A 17,479-nucleotide genomic window follows, 5' to 3' on the forward strand; every position below is an offset into this window, starting at 1 on the left:
AATCATTCGGGTTCACACCTAGCCTTGATTACGAGCTACATGAAATGAATTCATGTGCTCCATTCGGGTATACACTTCCAGTAGTTCAAGACACCATTGTATACACACACACACACACAAGAACTCGCACTTTAAGAATTACTCAATCTCAGGTATATGGAACACACTATGCGAATTCAAGACCAATAACAATCCCAACATAAATCGTAAGTATTCGTTTCGTTTGCCAAAATAACAAGAGGAAACTCACCTGGAGCCTAAGCCTAGTGACACACCCCTTAGGTTAGGATTTCATAAGCCGAACACCTGGATTGGGTCATCCAACGATGAGTTAATACCCTAATTACAATCCAAAATTAACTATTATCAATATCCTATGACAAGGATCCAAAACACAAACCCAAATTGCCCTCTACACAAAGTCTGAAAATGAGAACACAGTGAGTTACGTGACCTGGCACATGACATAGGTCATGGGTTTACTCGCGGGACTCACTGTCCCCCTGCTTCATTCATGTTCGAGCTGCACAACTCCAAACCTAATTCCTCATCAATTTCCACCCTAATAGGCATGCATAGACACTGTAAAATCAACATAGAATACTCTACAGTTTTCCTAACCCGATCTAACTATCAAATGTATGGGTTACCATACCAATTGATAGGATTATACACATTTAAAGAACCTTTGATCGATTTCAACACTAAGTACCATAGGAACTGATCATAAAAATGAAATACATGTTCCATAATAGATCCTCACTTAATGATAACCACAAGGAATTCATTTCACCCAATTTAAAGCATTTAACCAATTCATAGAACCCAAATCCCTAAATCAAACCTCATTGAAGGAAGAAGAAACAATGGAGAATGATGACCTTACTAGAGAGTGAGCTCCAATCTCCTGACCTGTTACAAATCTTCTATTTGGCTTATTCGTTTCTCCACGATCACATACACACAAGTGTTTTCAACCGATTCCAAATGAGAAAAGAGCGAAGGTCTCTACCCCTTTGGACATCTATTTACACAATCAACCCCCGACAAACATCACTTTTAAACTCTGCCTTTCTACTTCATTAATTTACCAAATTTGAGAACTTGAGTTGTTAGCTATCATAGTTAAGACCTACTGCTCGAGGGACCTAACACTCTAGGACAGAGGTAGACCTAGAAATTTTTAAGTAGTGACACAATTTAACTATAAAAAATTATCTAAAGAAAAATTTCACAATATTAGTATAATTTGATGGTTGGTTCCTTGTCCCTTCCCATGAAGCGGTGGCACGTATCAAATCAATATAGGTCCTCCCCTACTCTGGGAGAATATGTACCCATCTAGCTAGGGTGCTCGTGGGTTGGATTGATTGGGTTGAAGACATTTGAACAACTCAACCCAGTAATTGCGATATGAAAAATCTTAACCCAACCCAAACTAAAGTGCAATACAACCCAACCCGTACGGGTTGGTCGGGTTGATATTTTGGTACATTAAAATATTATTCTAACCTTGAATATGTTATTTCTCTACTCATAATTCTTTTTTCATCATCAACCATTTGATACAACTTATCCATACTTTTTACATATATCGCATTCAGTTAATTTTCTCAAATTTACATATATATATATATATATGTTCATAGTTACTGAACATATATATGAATGAGTTATATAGAGATTTGAATAGATTGAAAATATGTGTATATGAAGAGCATACATGATAATGTAATTGTCTAATATATATATTAGTAGAAATTCAACAATCATATTAAAACCAAGAAATAAAATGATATCAGATTCATCGGGTTGGGATGAGTTCAAATAATAGTAACTCAATATCAACCCAATACCTACGGTTTGACAATTTTACAACTCGATTAGACATCGGGTTGCTTCGCATAGGGTCATTTCGTGTTGGGTTGGGTTGGGTTGATCGGGTTTTTGAGCATCCCTACATCTATCCCTCTAATCTATCTTGCCTTAGACTAGACTTTGACCGTTTCTCGTGAATACTCATTAAAACTTATGTTTTATATTTAAACGCTCTTTTCAAGGATAGACGAAAGTTCGTGTGAGAATATGAATTAATGTGAGAAGCATAAGAAAAAACCTAGATCTTTGATCACTTCTAATCTCATCCTCACCACGTCTGCTTCTCATGAAAATTGGTCCAGTTTATCTCGATGTATCTCGTTAATGTTGATCTTCAATTAGAGTAATCTGAAGATAAAAACCCTTTTCTTATATAACTTTCATTCCTAACGGAAATTAAACCTTATAGGGTGCGTTTGGTTTGCGGGATTGGAATGGAATTGGGGGGATTTGGATTTGAAATCCATTCCAATCTAGTGTTTGGTTTGCTGGATTGTGAGGAATTGAAATCCAAGGATTCCTTTGAAATTCCATGAACGATGGATTTGGAAATCCTTTGAAAATACACGGGATTTTAAAATCCATTCCCACAGCTTACATCGCTCCATCTTCTCCCACAGCTTACATCGTCTCCATCTCCATATCCAGAGCTAAACTCGTCTCCATCTTCTCCCACAGCTTACATCGCTCCTCCATTGCTCACCATCGCCGTTGCCCTCCGTCTCCCTTCGTCTCCGTCGCCGTCGCCCTTCGTCTTCGTCGCCCTCAACCTTCGTCTCCGTCGCCCTCAACCTTCGTCTCCGTCGCCCTCAACCTTCGTCTCCGTCGCCCTCGTCTCCGTCGCCCTTCGTCGCCGTCGCCCTTCGTCTCCGTCGCCGTCGCCCTTCGTCTCCGTCGGTGGTCGTCGCTCACCGGTGGTCGTCGCTCACCGTCGCCGTCGCCCACTGCCTTCTCCCATCACTCAACAGGTAAATCCCTTTTCCCCTAAACTATGAACACAGATTAGGTTAAATCCTTCAATTTTGATAGATTAGGTTGAATATACATTTTGACATATTAGGTTGAATAATTAGGTTCAATTTTGCTGTAGTTCTCGATAATTTTGCTATAGTTCTCGATAATTGTCAATTGAGTAAGGAGACCCAATACTACAAATCCTACAAACCAAACAGACGATGGATTTTAAATCCAATCCAATCCAAATCTCATGGAATCCAAATCCTTCATGGGAATCCAAATCCCTCAAAAATATTCATGCAAACCAAACGCACCCTAAAAGAATAATCCAAGATTCTTAATTCACATGTAGGATCAAAATCGTTTTGTAGAAATAACTTAGAACATGAATAAAATACTTAAAAATAATCCGCATCATCATGATTTATTTTATTTTATTCTTTTTGGTTTTTAATTTTCTCCATAGCAGATGGAGTATCAAGATTCCCTATCATTAAAATTAAATAAATTATTAATAAACAATTAAAAGTATGACGTCACTTTCCCATTATAAATCTATTTCTTTCCCTCACCTTTTTCACATCATCTTTCTCCTCTCTCTCTCCCTTCACCATAACCTTCAGCAATGAAGCTCCCTTCAATGGCCATTCTCTTGCTTTTCGCTCTCTTCGCCGTCTCATCCGCCGTCGACATGTCCATCATCGGCTACGACGCCACTCACATGACCACCGCCGATCAATCGTCTTCAAGCTGGCGCACTGACGACGAAGTCAACGCTATGTACGAGTCATGGCTCGTTAAAAATGGTAAGTTTTACAACGCCCTTGGGGAGAAGGAGAAGAGGTTTCAGATCTTCAAGGATAACCTCAGGTACATCGATGACCATAACTCCGGCGATCAGACCTATAAGCTTGGACTCAACAAGTTTGCAGATCTGTCCAATGAAGAGTACCGCTCAACCTACACCGGTGCCAAGAGGATCGATGCTAAACGGAAGTTGAACAACGTGAAGAGTGATCGCTACTCTCCCCGTTCCGACGATGTCCTGCCGGATTTCGTTGACTGGAGGAGCAGTGGTGCGGTCGCCGCCGTCAAGGATCAAGGAAGCTGCGGTGAGTTCTTCTATTAAATTTAATTTTCCATCCTTTTGGAATTTTGAATATTTGTTTTTATTATATTGCCAATAATGCTCATGAATAGACTAGAAAAGGGCATATAATGATCGAAATCCAAATTTCCATTTTGCCTTTCAGTTTTTTTTATTAACATGGATATTCAAACCGTTATTCGAGCCGACTAATCCTACGACGATCACCTGCTTTGCAGATGGCCCGGAGTCACTGCATTTGAACCTCCGTGGTCACAAGTGCATTTTTATTCTCTTAGATTTGAACATTGGATTTGAACATGGGACCTTCTGATACTTTTGAGCTTTAGAGTCGAGCTCAAATCTAAAAGAAACCACCCTTATTGTTATTTTGCCTTTCATTTTCATTATCTTACTGGACCAAATACCCTCTAAAAGCATCTTTAAGGAATGTTTGAAAACTAATTGTACCCTTTAAATTTTCTTACCGACATACATCAGCATGGGTACCCATTTTTACATTTCTAAAGCATGAAGTGACTTGATTCCTTGTAATTTTCGAAACGTAAATTCAGGAATTGATGAACTATAAGTTCAGTGATTTGGATTTCGTTGAAATTTGGTTGAATTCCTTTTGCAAAGTTCATTAATATAATATGATCATGTTTTACGAATTAAAGGGAGTTGCTGGGCATTCTCAACGATTGGATCAGTAGAAGCAATAAACCAGATCGTGACAGGTGAATTGATCACATTATCCGAACAAGAGCTCGTGGATTGTGATACATCTTATAACGAAGGATGTAACGGGGGTTATATGGATTACGCTTTTGAGTTCATCGTCAAGAATGGCGGTATCGACACAGATACCGACTATCCCTACACGGGCAAGGATGGGAAATGCGACAGTTCCAGGGTTCGTATCATATTTTTTCCCCTTGTTCATCAATAGTTATGTCAATATGACTGTTGACAATGTTGCGTTCTCCGTTATGCAGAAAAACGCGAAAGTTGTCTCTATTGATAGTTATGAAGATGTTCCTATAAATGACGAGTCAGCATTACAGAAGGCTGCTGCAAATCAACCTATAACTGTTGCTATTGAAGCCGGTGGCAGAGATTTCCAGTTCTACACTTCGGTAATATCTTTATTCTTGTCCTACAATCTTTGAATTTATTGAAAGAAATATCTCCATCGAAATAGAATTATTGAAATTTGTCATCATCCTAGAATCCAGTTTCTTGGGTAATTTAAAATCTTTTGGTGTCAACCACAAGGTGGTGCCTGATTGGTTTGAGCTCGACTCCAAAGGTCAAAAGGTCTGGAGATCCCAGGTTCAAATCCAAGAAGGAACAAAAATCCCCTTGTGGCCACGGAGGTTCAAATACGGTGACTTCGGGCTATCTGCAAAGCAGGTGGTCATTCTAAGATTAGTCGGCTCGAATAGCTAGTTGGATATCGAGTTAATTAAAAAAAATACTTTTGGTGTCTCCATGGAATCTTTACTGGTTGTGGTTTTGTCATTTGTAGGGGTGGGTGGTGTTTGGTGGAAAATAATTTCAAATTAAATTTTAGCCGTCTCCAAAACAGGCATCCCTTTTGCTCCAACCCACCATTAAAATATTAACTTTTTTTTTAAATCGAAGGATATAAACGATTTTTTTTATTAACTTGGATATCCAACCTGCTATATGAACCGACTAATTTTAGGACGATCATCTGCTTTACGGGTAGATAAACAATTTGTAAGGGAGTAGATGAAATATCTGCATATATCCTCTCCCATAGCCTACCTCAAGTACATCTCTTATCCCTCCCAAACTAAGGGAATATTTGGTTAGAAGTATTAGACAATCATTAAAATAAACTGTTTGGTTTTATATAATATAACGACCCAATTCTTTATAATCCTAAATTTCCGTTCTAAGTTAAATTGGGAGAATAAAAATTTATTCTCATTTTTATTAGCTGTCATTTTCATTTTCATTTTCATTTACTTGCCTGAACCAAACATTATGTCTGGTATTGGGTCACCTTAAACACAAATATTTTGGGGTTCTTGAACAATCCCCAAAACTTACACAATTAATTTTGGTTTGCTCAGGGTATCTTCAGTGGTAGTTGTGGAACAGATTTGGACCATGGTGTAGTTGTGGTTGGGTATGGGACCGAAGGTGGCAAGGATTACTGGATCGTGAGGAACTCTTGGGGTGCAGAATGGGGGGAAAAAGGTTACCTAAGAATGGAACGCAATATCAAACAGAATGTAGGCAAATGTGGAATTGCAATGGAACCATCTTATCCAATCAAGAATGGTCAGAACCCACCGAACCCTGGTCCATCACCTCCGACTCCGGTCGCACCTGAAACGGTTTGCGATCAGTACTACACTTGCCCTCAGAGTACCACCTGTTGTTGTATCTATACCTACCGTGGCACTTGCTTTGCCTGGGGTTGCTGTCCCTTGGAGGGTGCTTCCTGCTGTGACGATCATTACAGTTGCTGCCCCCATGATTATCCCGTCTGCAACGTGCGTCGTGGCACATGCTCACAGGTAAAATGCCGTTTGATCGACTAATTTTCAACTTCAAAGGTGTTTCAAGTTGTTAGTATTACCATTCTACATCCCATCCCCGAGCCCTAAATGAGTTTTTAATTAAATTCAAAACCATCCGGTCTCGGGTCATTTAGGGATATTGACCTTCTGACCTATATAAGAAAAAAAAATGGCTACTCATGAAAAGATCATTGATTTAATTAAAATCTCATTTAAAGTTATATACTTAAAAAGCTTGGCTCCATACTCATGAAAAGGTCATATCAGATCAGAAGATCATGAATTTAATTAAAAACCCATTTAAGGTCATATCCGTAAGTGACCCTGTTTTTAATTATGGGAGCGTGGTGAGGAATAGGTTTAGAAGGTTATAGATTTAATTATAACATCATTTAAGGTCATATCCTTAAATGAGTGCTTAACGGGTGTTTTCCCTTTTCTGTAACAGAGCAAGCATAGCCAGTTGGAAATCGAGGCATTGAAGCGCATTCTTGCCACACCAACTAACGTGAAGAGGAACGTTGATTGAGAAGGCATTGTGGTCGTATAACAAGATAAAAGAACACAACCATCGATGTTGTTATACGCTTGACGACAACTGCTTACCTCATTTGTATTATCGTAATTTAAACTGATACAATTGATTGTTATCCGATGGGACCTGTTGCCTATCGGTTGCCAATTTGTACATACTGCATTGATTCTTGTACTGAGTTTGAGCACGAGATATGTTCATGTCTCTCTTTTATTTCATATTTGTCTTAATAAACCTTCTGAAATTAAACAACTTATCGAGGAAATCCACGTGTTCGTTTACCTTTTATCTTTCATCGAGCTTATTAAACTCACACCTTGTTTGATTCCACAATGGCGTAGGTATGGACATTTTTATTGGACCCAATGGTTTTACTGGTCCTGACTGGTCTTTTTCAAACTAGATTTTTTAATGTGACCAAACCAGTCCGGATTTTTAACTTATTTAAAATCCATTAATTTTTCTTTTTTCTCCCAGACCAAAAGTCCAAACTCTATTAGTTTCCAGACCGTATTAAAACCAAACAAACTTTTTTTGGACCGATCCATATCTAGAGGTGAAGGAAGGAATCTGATTATTAATGATTTGAAGATTAAAGCTACTACGGCTTCAATTTCAGATAAATTTATGTCGAAATCATTTGATGAACAAGCTCAAAATCGATTTTGCTTTTTATGAACAAGTTCTAGACTATTGTTTGTACGAACTCCTATTTTAAATTAATTAAAGACTAATTCAATAGCCACAATTATAGGCTATTAATAGCCGTTTTGGGGTTTCTGAATAATCCTCAAAGCTTACGCAACTAATTTTTGCTCACGTGCAAAAAGACTGCTTGCTCGGCTAATTTTCAACTTCACATTTGTTTCAAGTTGCTGATACGTAACCATGGGTGTTTTCCCATTTTCTACAACCGCAAGAACCGCCCATTGGAATCAAGGCGCTATAAAGATAAAAGAAGACAACCATCGACGCTTGATGACAACTGAAAGAGACATCATGTCTTTATATCGTGTTCCTCTTAATAATCCTCCCCTCATCAAACAACTTAAGGAAATATAAGTGTTCGTTACCTTTTCATTTTTCATCGACTACTAATAAGACTAATTCCATGGCTATAAGAGCCCTAGCAATCCCTGTATTCGAACCCACTTTGACCCTTAACCATTGAGTCACAACCCAGATGGCTATTCAGTAGTAAATTTAACTCAAATTAGTGTTGCTAGATGAAACTCCTCTCGGGTATATTGTGTACACTTATACATTAAAAATGTAAAAAGAAAGACGAAGAATGATGTTGATGTTGAAGTAGTTAATCTTTATATGATCAGAGAGGTTTATTTAACAAGTAGAAGGGGGGCTCATTTTTTTTTTATTAACCTGGATATCCAACCCGCTATGCGAGCCGACTAATCCCAGGACGACCACCTTATTTGCGGATAGCCCGGAGTCACCGCATTTGAACCTCCGTGGCCACAAGGGGATTTTTGTTCCTCCTTGGATTTAAACCTGAGACCTCCTGGTATTTTTGACCTTTGGAGTCACCCATTATTGTTCATTCTTGTTCACGTCACAGGGGTACAGCAAAAACTGCTGCAAAATTGGATTCAATTTATTATAAAAAAACAAAAAATAAAAATTATTCTAGTTTTGGAACAAAAGCAATCAAAATCATACCCAAATAATTGCAAATTTGTCCTTATTAACTTAATTGAGATTTTACATCACTTTCCTGTGCTATCCTTTTGGGTCCAAACCCTAATTCCACAACCAAGTTCTGATTCGGGTCAAAGCACCCGTGCTTCCTTTCTTGATCCGGATCCTTGACTTGAGATATGCCATCGTTGCGAATCCGGATCGGGTCATTGTAAGAAGGCATTTTGTCTAGTTGAGATTCGAAGTTGGAGGGCAAGAGGGGAGGAATGGGCCAAAGTGGTGGGCCGTGGGACCCGGTTCTCCCGATTTCTTGGATATTGTAACCCGAACCAAATGACAAGATCGGACCCTTGTGAAGTTGACTTTCTCCACCACGGATGTTGACCTTTGACCCGATTACTTGTTGGGCTTCATCGGATCCAATGACATTACCACCAATAACTCCTTTGTGCTTAAGTGGGTTGTACAAATGTTGTATGGTAGAAAATGGTCTTTGAATAGAGAATAACCCTGGGATGCTACGTAAGTAGCTGAATTTCCTCTGAATGCTTATCACTAGATTCAGATCTTCAAGAACCTGTAGCCATTTGTTGTACCATCTGAATGAGACATTGTACGCTTCGAATGCCAACAAAGAAATGTGAAAGGGGATAACTACAAGAATCACCATTTTGAGACGAGAAATATCATAAAATGACCCTATTTTTTATGAATATAATTAAATTATTTTTTATTAACTGATTATTGCAAAACAAATGTTTTTAACATATTTTAAAATATTATTACAAATAAAACGTCTGAAATCCCGTGAAATACCAACTATCGTAAGAGATTTTTAAATCCAACCTTTTGTGGAATTTCAATTCCCAATTTTACTTCAAACCAAACGTGAAAAATTGGAATGAAATCCAATTCTAAATTGCACAAAATCCTGTAAAATGAACAAACTTTTAGAGGCATCTGGTTTGATGTAATGGTTTTGAATGATTTGGATTTCGTGGAAGGATTTGAAATTAGAGGTATCTAGATTTTCTGGAATGATTTGGAATTGGAGGGGAATCAGTGTTCGAAAAAACTTGCCGCAACAGCCGTCATGGCGGGCCATGGCTTAAGGCGTGATCTCACGCCACGTTATGTCTGTGGCACGCCATGACCTAATGCGCAGTTTTTATAATAAAATATTTGATTTTTCTTACCTTTTTAATGTATTATTTGTTAGTTTATAATGTATAACTTAATTTAAATTACTTAATATCATTGACTCGTTGAGTAATAGTAGGAAATATATGTTCATATGTATAATAATTTATATGATATAAAGATTTGCAGCCATAAGTCACGCCTTAAAAAACGTCGCGACCTCGCCGTGGCTCCTAAGACTTGAGGCTTGACCTCGCCGCCACGTCACGTCTCATGCCATTTTGAACCTTGAATGGAATTCAATTCCAAATCTCTCCATATTCAGTTTAATTCTTCAAACGAAACGGAACCTTAGGGGACGTTTGATTTGCATGATGAAATTTGGTGGAATTGAAATCCATCAAAGAAATTGGAATAAAATTTGAACATGCATTTAATTGGTAGAAATTGGAATGAAATCGTAGAAATTGGAATGAAATCTCTAGAAAGAAATTAAAAGGGTAGTTTTGTAAATGTAAAAACAACATGATATACACTAACCTTATCAAATGAACCTAGTTGGATGATGCCTTCTCTGACAGATATGATTGCAATCGTCTGATACATACATCAAAACAACATTTCTACATCATCTACGGCTAACTCTTCCACTTGAGACCATCAAATAATAGATTTTGATCGTAAGGTATGGATGACTTTTACATGTATATTATTTGGGGGATAAAAATCAGATATTATATTTAAAAAAAGGCAAATCATCCTCAAAAAGTGAAAATCACCTCCTCTATTCTGTCTTCTAGTGAAGACAACTTATGACGCAACGATTTGACATATCAATGACGATATGACGAGACATCGGGGGCGATTTTCATTGGTATTTTGTCTTTTTTTATGATCAAATGTAATATATGTAAATCTTGTAGTATTCTCTATGAAATTGTAGTGATCTAAACACTTATACTCTCACAACCCTTAACCCGCCACTTTGAACATATATGGAACTATTATCATTTTGACGTGATTTCATATTTGTGTTAAGGGTTGTGATGGTAGATTGTGTTTAAGGGTTGTGAGAGTAAAAATGTTTGGATCACTACAATTTTATAGAAAATACTACAAGATTTATATATACTATATTTGGTCTTAAAAAAGACAAAATACCAATGAAAATAGCCCATGATGTCTCGTCAAATCGCCATTGATGTGTCAAATCGTTGCGTCATAAGTTGTCTTCACTAAAAAAACGGAATAGAGGTCAAAATCGGCCCAACAAAATGAAAACGATTTCACATATATCAAATATAACATTTGATTTTTGTTATGTGGCATCCATATCTTATAGTCAAAATCACCCCAAAATAGTCAAAATCGCTCTCCAGATGGTCATTTTGTGAAAAATCTCTGAAGATGGTCATTTTATGAAAAATATCTGTAAATAGTCATTTTGTTAGCGTACCATGTATAAAATGTTTATTTTGGGTAATTTCATTTTTTACAAGTGTGTTACAATAAGTTAGTATATGGTTTTTTTAAACGTCTTTTTAAAATAAAATGTTCAATTAATTCTTTATATGATATATTTATAAAATAGTCCTATAAAAATAAGTTTTCTATGAAAAAATATTGTTCACAAACAGTTCATAATAAACTTAAGTGTCATATGAATTTGTTAATACGTAAAAAAAACTAAAGTATCTTGAAAACTTGTTATAACGTTAAAAAAATGTTGTATCAACTTATTGTAACGTATTTATACATGAAGTATAATTGTTTATATACAGGATAAACTTAGGGGACATTTACCAAACGTTTACACGGTAAGTACTTACCGAATCACTTACCTTACTGGATGTACATGGCAAGGATCAAAGATCAAAATCTTATCCAGTACCCACTATGGGGCCATTTACCAAATGCTTATCGAGTAAGCGCTTACTACTGGCAAACATCAAATGCACTTACCTTATCGTGTAACATTTTTAGCCATCAAAATTAATGGGTAAGAGCCTTTTCCGTGGTAATACTCTCGGCCCGTGCCATATCTTTTATCGGATAAGACTTTCGGTCATTGTCATGTTCAATTGGTAATGTAAATGACATTAGTAAGCATTTAGTAAACCGCCCCTAAGAGCGATAGCAAAGACTAAGACTCTTACCCAGTTAGCAACTTACCGGATAAATTGTTGTATACGATGTTGTTTCGATGAACTAAAATCTTACCCGATAAAGTAAATAAATATTGACTCTCACCGGTAAACGCTTACCGAGTAAGCATTTAGGTAAACGTCCCCTTAGTAGTAGACATCTTTGATGTCTTACCAAATTAAGTCGATTTTATCGTAACGATGGGAATAGTTTGCTGACCTTAATCCCCGAATTGAAATGGAACTCCCAAGCTTTTGGTTGCTGTTCATACATAAGTAACAAAATATAAGAAATCTTGAGACAATATATATATATAGTCAGGATCATGAGAAAACCATAAAAGAAATTGAGTAACACTCTGATAACCATTCATCTGGACGGTATCTACATGTGCATATAAGTAATTTGTAAGCAATTTGTCTTGTATACACATGTGCATAACATGCATAGAAACCAAGAAACAACTTCAATTACTCGTGTGCATATGTGCATATCATACAGATAAATTGTTATCAGGGTATCCGTTAGTTTTTTGGGGGTTTGATTAGATTTGGTTACAAGATCAATAGATGCATTCCACGATGAAATGAAGCTGGGATCGTTCTCATTTGATCCATCTTTGAACACCCATCTGTGACTATTATCTGCGGCGACTTTGCCGATCAATCTGCCACTCAAAAAGCACTTCGTTAACTTTATTTACGAGTGAGATATACTGTGTTGGTTTGAATCAGATATATTCTTACCCTTCTCCGTAATTGTAAACCTCATGGGACAGTTTGAAAAAGACATCAGCTCCAAACCTACTCTTCAAGAATCCATGATTCCCGACCCGCTCGCATTCATCAAGATCACAAAACCCGTCATCCCAAACAAGAATCCTACGACCGAGAACTGAAACAATTAGACACAGACTCGTTACAAATTGGCGCAAAGCAGGAAACTTTACCAGTTTCGTTTGTTTCCTTTGGCTCGATCAAGAACTCCGCCTTCATAGTCCCACCTGCACCCAAACAAACGACGTTATTTGATCTAGAATTGGTCGAAAAACAACACACATTTGTCGGATAACGGAATTCAAGTGGTTGATTACTTCGGAGGAGGGTAGATTCTCGGTGAGATTCGCCAGTAAACGGCATAAACCCATTTGGGATCTGATGAAGAAGAATCTGATGAAGAACAAGTGCAGAGATTTTTTAAGGTGTGTTGTATGAGACAAGTTAACATAGGAAGTCCTGCTTCCATTGAAAATAAGGATTCAAGAAATCTTGGATGGTTTTGTATATACGTATGTATATATATGTATCTACGTATGACAACGTTGTGGAGTAGGAAATGGGAGGTTGCTCGTGGAACCCGAATGCTAGATTTTAGAAAAATAAACACGAGGGGGTCCCCGTTGTCTTGTATCGGGGGAGATTTACGTCCTCACAAGTTTACAGAATACAACTGTACCGTTTTTGTTGGTGTCGTTATCACAATTAAGTCGAAAAGAGGTTTCCGTGATGAGCGTGCATAACGCATGCCCACTTGGTCGATATGGCAGACCCATGTCCGTGTCTTCAAGTTATGTTTAGTCCCCCTCGGGCGTTGTTTGTGCTGTCTGAAAACCTAAATAAAAATATGATATCCCCAGATCTCCCGTTCCCTCCAAGTCTCACCAATCATTTGAATAAACTTTATTATCTTATTTAATATAAATTTATTTAATTCACATTTTTATTTTCTCAACACCGTAGTGATCACATAGTTTTGTGGACTTGGAAGAGGACACGAAACTGATTTTTTACATTTTAGATGTATGAATTGATCTGATTCTGATATTAATAAAGAAAATGCCATTTTTTAACGTTTTTTTTTTTAAGTAGAAAAAAAAAAGGACCATGGGCCTGTGTATGACAATTACCCCTAAATGCCAGCTGAAATGGAAGGATGAGGAATGGTCCTCAAAAAGACTATTGACAAGACATGTGATTTAAAATAAAAGGGATCGACTAAATGCACTGTTCCAATTATTAATTACATCGAGATGAAATTGACGTGACATATGTTTTTAAAAACATAATTAAACGGTGCATTTAGTACATCCCACGTTAATTATGATTCATCGTGCATATGTTTTGTTGTTGTGTGATATTTATGATATCATGAAGACCAAAGAAGAAAGAAGCAACTCGTGTAAGCATCCCCAAACGCAGTAATCAGAATCAAAATTGAATTTTTCTTACACCGGAAAACTAATAATCACGACTTCAAATGGTAATAACCATTTAAACCACCCTTTTCCATGTTATAGCAGTCTTTATATAAAAGTCATTCTATTTTTAAAGGTAGATGACAAGTCTGTATACATCCATAAAGAATTTTAGATCCTACTTTCCAAGTGGGAATATTGAATGAAAGGAAGGAGATAAAAGTAGAAATCCAAAGGGAAGAGGGTATGCACTTAACACCCTTTGCCCATATGGGCACTAGTGGCATGGTCTCCCCACCACATCAATAATAACTCTTGCCTTTTCTAGGGACACAAACCAATAGGACAATTCTGTAATATCAATCTCCAATGGCATTTCACACAATATCCTCTTTAAATGGTCCCAAATTGCCCCCCATGGCCAGGGGGCTAAGGTCCACAAAAACCCTCTTTCCTGCTTCCAGGATGGTGCCTTTCCAACTGTGAACCAAACCAGAAACCTATCAATTTGGTTCAGAACCAATGGTCCATGTCTGGTTCTCAAAGCCAATCTGAGCACAATTGTTTCAAGGACGTTGAATTAAAACGCAAATAATGCGTTGCTAAAAGAGAGAAATTCATCGTTACATAAAAAAGGCCTTCCAAATGTGCATTGGTCAAAATTTCAAAAAGATACGAAAAATTACAGGGAAAATGGCTACACAAATAATGAACTTTTCTATCATCTATGGGAAGACAACTAGAAAATAGAAGTAGGCTGATTGGGATTCGGATTCGCATAGTTCCTGGTCCCCTGAAGAAGATCCTTTTGTTGCATATTTCAATTGGAAAGATGACATTTGAAAATGAACCCAAATTATCCGCAGAGGACCAACTGTTTGAGGAGTTTAATCGGTTGGGTAGCTCAAAACATATGAAGAATTTCACCCAATCAGTATTTTTTAAGTTAACTCACCAAAGACTCAAGGTCTGCCAGAGGCTGCATCATCATCCACCACTGCTTTCTTTCCTGTGTAACGCTGCAAAAAGATGAATGTGTCTCAATCACACAAAAAGTCTACGTTTACGAAAGAGAATCCACGATGGAATAGCTTTTTCTTGAATGTTTTTCCCAAAAAGTGGGACCCACAACCAAAGGGCCATTGGCTTGGCCGTATCTGGTAACCCAGCCTTCCTAGAGGTCAAGGGTTCAAATCTTACCAAATGTGAGAAGTGTATGAGAGTTTCATTTGCGGTGTATAAAGATTATATATTAAAAAAGAGACTTATTTTGAGGTTGTGCAATTACAAGCAAAAAGAGGATTTTCGGTTGTCAAGGTTTTTTCACAATGTGATGTGGCCAAAAAGCTTTTCAATAAGCTCTCAAAAAGCCTCCACTGTGAATGCTCTAAGCGCATCCACAATGAAGCTTTTTGAAAACTTTTTGGGGGAGCTTTTTTCCAGATTGTGTGAAAAAAGCACCCGACAAGAAAAAAACCATTTTTTGCTTGTAACTGAACAAACTCTCAATAAGCTAGTGGGTCCCATTTTTTTGGAAGAATCTTTAGCGAGAAAACTTATAGTTGTGGATGCTCTTAACAAGAAAAAAGGTGGAATTCTTCTATATACAATTTGAAGCAACTTTGAAGGAGGGATCTTGGAGCTACCTGTTTGCCGAAAGAGAAGGGAACGTATCTATATTTGACCATGTGCATTATCTGTCTCTTCATCGTTGAAACGAACAATACCATCCAATAGAACAATAGAATTGGCCAAAATACAGGCACATCAAACATAGTGAAGAATGTGAGCACAAAAGCAATACAAAAGCCTCTTGTAATTGAATACCTGCAATAGTGCACAACAGAACCATATCTCTTATTATCATTTTTCGTAAATCATTCATTGCGAAGCAAAATCAATGTGTTGTGCTTCTAATAAACTAACAATTTTATGTTACATGGTTGTAGACATAGAGTCGGGTTCACGTGAGACCAACCAGTTTTCGTGAGAGCCGTGAGACCACAAAATAACACTAAAACTTCACTGCAAAACATTGTATGAAGATAAAAAAAAGTCCGAAACTTCACAGCTAAAGATTGTACGAAGATAAAGAAAATTCGAAACTTCACTGCAAAACATTGTATGAAGATAAAAAAAAGTCCGAAACTTCACAGCTAAAGATTGTACGAAGATAAAGAAAATTCGAAACTTCACTGCAAAACATTGTAAGGTACGAAAAACACCAAAACTTCACAGCAAAATCACTGTGAAGGTTTACCTTCACAGTGTTTTGCTTTGAAAGTTAAGTGTTACTTATGTGGTCTCCCGGAAACAGACCGGCTTGGCATGATCCCAAGTCTCTACAATAACTAGTGTAAGCAACATAACCTTCTATATTTTGGTCTTATGGATCCTTAGTAGACATTGTCTCAGCCTAAAGGACGAAATTGGTAGTTGCAGATGCTAAGATTATGGAGTTGAACTAAGCATCTACTTTAAGCACAAGTGCGTTCTTTCCATTTTCTTAAATGCCCGTCATATTTGACATTTAACTCCGTAAAAAGTTACCTCACCCAGCCCTTTTTCTCATAATTCCATTTGTTGCTCGTTTATATTCAACTAGTTTTTGACATCGCGCGTTGCGCGATGACAATAATTTTTTTTAATTATTTAAGTTAGCTAAATGAATCGATGATCACGTTTATATATTAAATTAATAATAATCAATAATTACTTTGATATGTAAATCCACTTTATCATTATTGATTGTTCTATCTATCTATCTATGTATCTATATATATATATATATATATATATATTAATAAGTCTTATATATCAATTTTTTATTATATCAAACTTTGTAATTTGTTCAAAATCATTAAAAAAATATGTGAAAATATTGATCATAATCGTGAGCTGTATTGTGAGAATTGTTTTGTCATAATACATATCAATTTATCTCCTACATATATTCTCATAAAATATTCATATTCACCAAGCAGACATTTTGTTGTTACCTACTTTGATATAATTGTTGAATATTTTTGCAATTTGCTCATATTAGTCATAATATACTCATTTGCATCATTGACCAACAACCTCCTTGAAACTCCTCTTTTCGATGCAATTGCACAAAGTGGAACAATAGTATTATGACTATTACTGATATATAAGAGTCTGATTGATTTGTTATTTTTTCATTTGACTTAGTTTTTTATATTTGTTTTAAATAGTTCATAGTTTGGTTTCTCTATAAAAAAATTAAAAGATGTCTTAATAAAATTATGTAAAATAAAAGATATGTATTATATTGATTCTAGTGCTAATTTGTCTCTATCTTTTATATT

The 17,479-nt window shown here is 36.6% G+C and overlaps 3 protein-coding genes across 4 annotated transcripts in view; 1 reads left to right on the plus strand and 2 right to left on the minus strand.

The window, feature by feature from the left end:
• Positions 1-3,460: 3,460 nt before the first annotated feature.
• LOC112511057 (low-temperature-induced cysteine proteinase-like) lies at positions 3,461-7,280 on the plus strand. The gene is made up of 5 exons (XM_025116429.1): positions 3,461-3,947; positions 4,603-4,838; positions 4,921-5,061; positions 6,028-6,477; positions 6,929-7,280. The coding sequence occupies exons 1-5, from the start codon at positions 3,461-3,463 to the stop codon at positions 7,007-7,009; spliced, it is 1,395 nt and encodes a 464-aa protein (XP_024972197.1). The 3' UTR covers positions 7,010-7,280.
• A 1,353-nt stretch (positions 7,281-8,633) lies between these two features.
• On the minus strand, positions 8,634-13,263 carry LOC112511539. Its single transcript, XM_025117202.1, has 7 exons — positions 13,050-13,263; positions 12,906-12,959; positions 12,703-12,837; positions 12,515-12,623; positions 12,176-12,217; positions 10,352-10,408; positions 8,634-9,248 (listed from the first exon to the last, which is right to left on the minus strand). The coding sequence occupies exons 1-7, from the start codon at positions 13,199-13,201 to the stop codon at positions 8,718-8,720; spliced, it is 1,080 nt and encodes a 359-aa protein (XP_024972970.1). The 5' UTR covers positions 13,202-13,263; the 3' UTR covers positions 8,634-8,717.
• A 1,486-nt stretch (positions 13,264-14,749) lies between these two features.
• The window catches only part of LOC112511225 (protein RER1A-like), a 7,705-nt gene continuing 4,975 nt past the window's right edge, over positions 14,750-17,479 (minus strand). Inside the window, exons 2-4 of one of the 2 annotated variants that reach the window (XM_025116758.1) lie at positions 15,797-15,977; positions 15,106-15,169; positions 14,750-15,024 (exon numbers count right to left, since the gene is read on the minus strand). In XM_025116758.1, the coding sequence (XP_024972526.1) occupies positions 15,113-15,169; positions 15,797-15,977 (238 nt within the window). In that variant the 3' untranslated portion in view covers positions 14,750-15,024; positions 15,106-15,112. Of the gene's footprint in view, positions 15,170-15,796; positions 15,978-17,479 lie in introns of both variants that reach the window. The other variant, XM_025116757.1, reaches the window with a different exon arrangement.

Source organism: Cynara cardunculus (assembly GCF_001531365.2).
Source record: "Cynara cardunculus var. scolymus isolate 2C chromosome LG 4, CcrdV1, whole genome shotgun sequence".
NCBI classification, from domain to species: domain Eukaryota; kingdom Viridiplantae; phylum Streptophyta; class Magnoliopsida; order Asterales; family Asteraceae; genus Cynara; species Cynara cardunculus.

Excerpts from the sequence above, each read along its gene's own strand:
- LOC112511057 (XM_025116429.1), top strand. The coding sequence starts at position 3,461 with ATGAAGCTCCCTTCAATGGCCATTCTCTTGCTTTTCGCTCTCTTCGCC. Across the intron at positions 3,948-4,602 it reads CAAGGATCAAGGAAGCTGCG|GGAGTTGCTGGGCATTCTCA; the intron begins GTGAGTTCTTCT and ends TACGAATTAAAG. Across the intron at positions 5,062-6,027 it reads ATTTCCAGTTCTACACTTCG|GGTATCTTCAGTGGTAGTTG; the intron begins GTAATATCTTTA and ends TGGTTTGCTCAG.
- LOC112511539 (XM_025117202.1), bottom strand. The coding sequence starts at position 13,201 with ATGGAAGCAGGACTTCCTATGTTAACTTGTCTCATACAACACACCTTA. Across the intron at positions 12,624-12,702 it reads GTTTACAATTACGGAGAAGG|ATTGATCGGCAAAGTCGCCG; the intron begins GTAAGAATATAT and ends TTTGAGTGGCAG. Across the intron at positions 12,218-12,514 it reads GGAATGCATCTATTGATCTT|CAACCAAAAGCTTGGGAGTT; the intron begins GTAACCAAATCT and ends ATGTATGAACAG.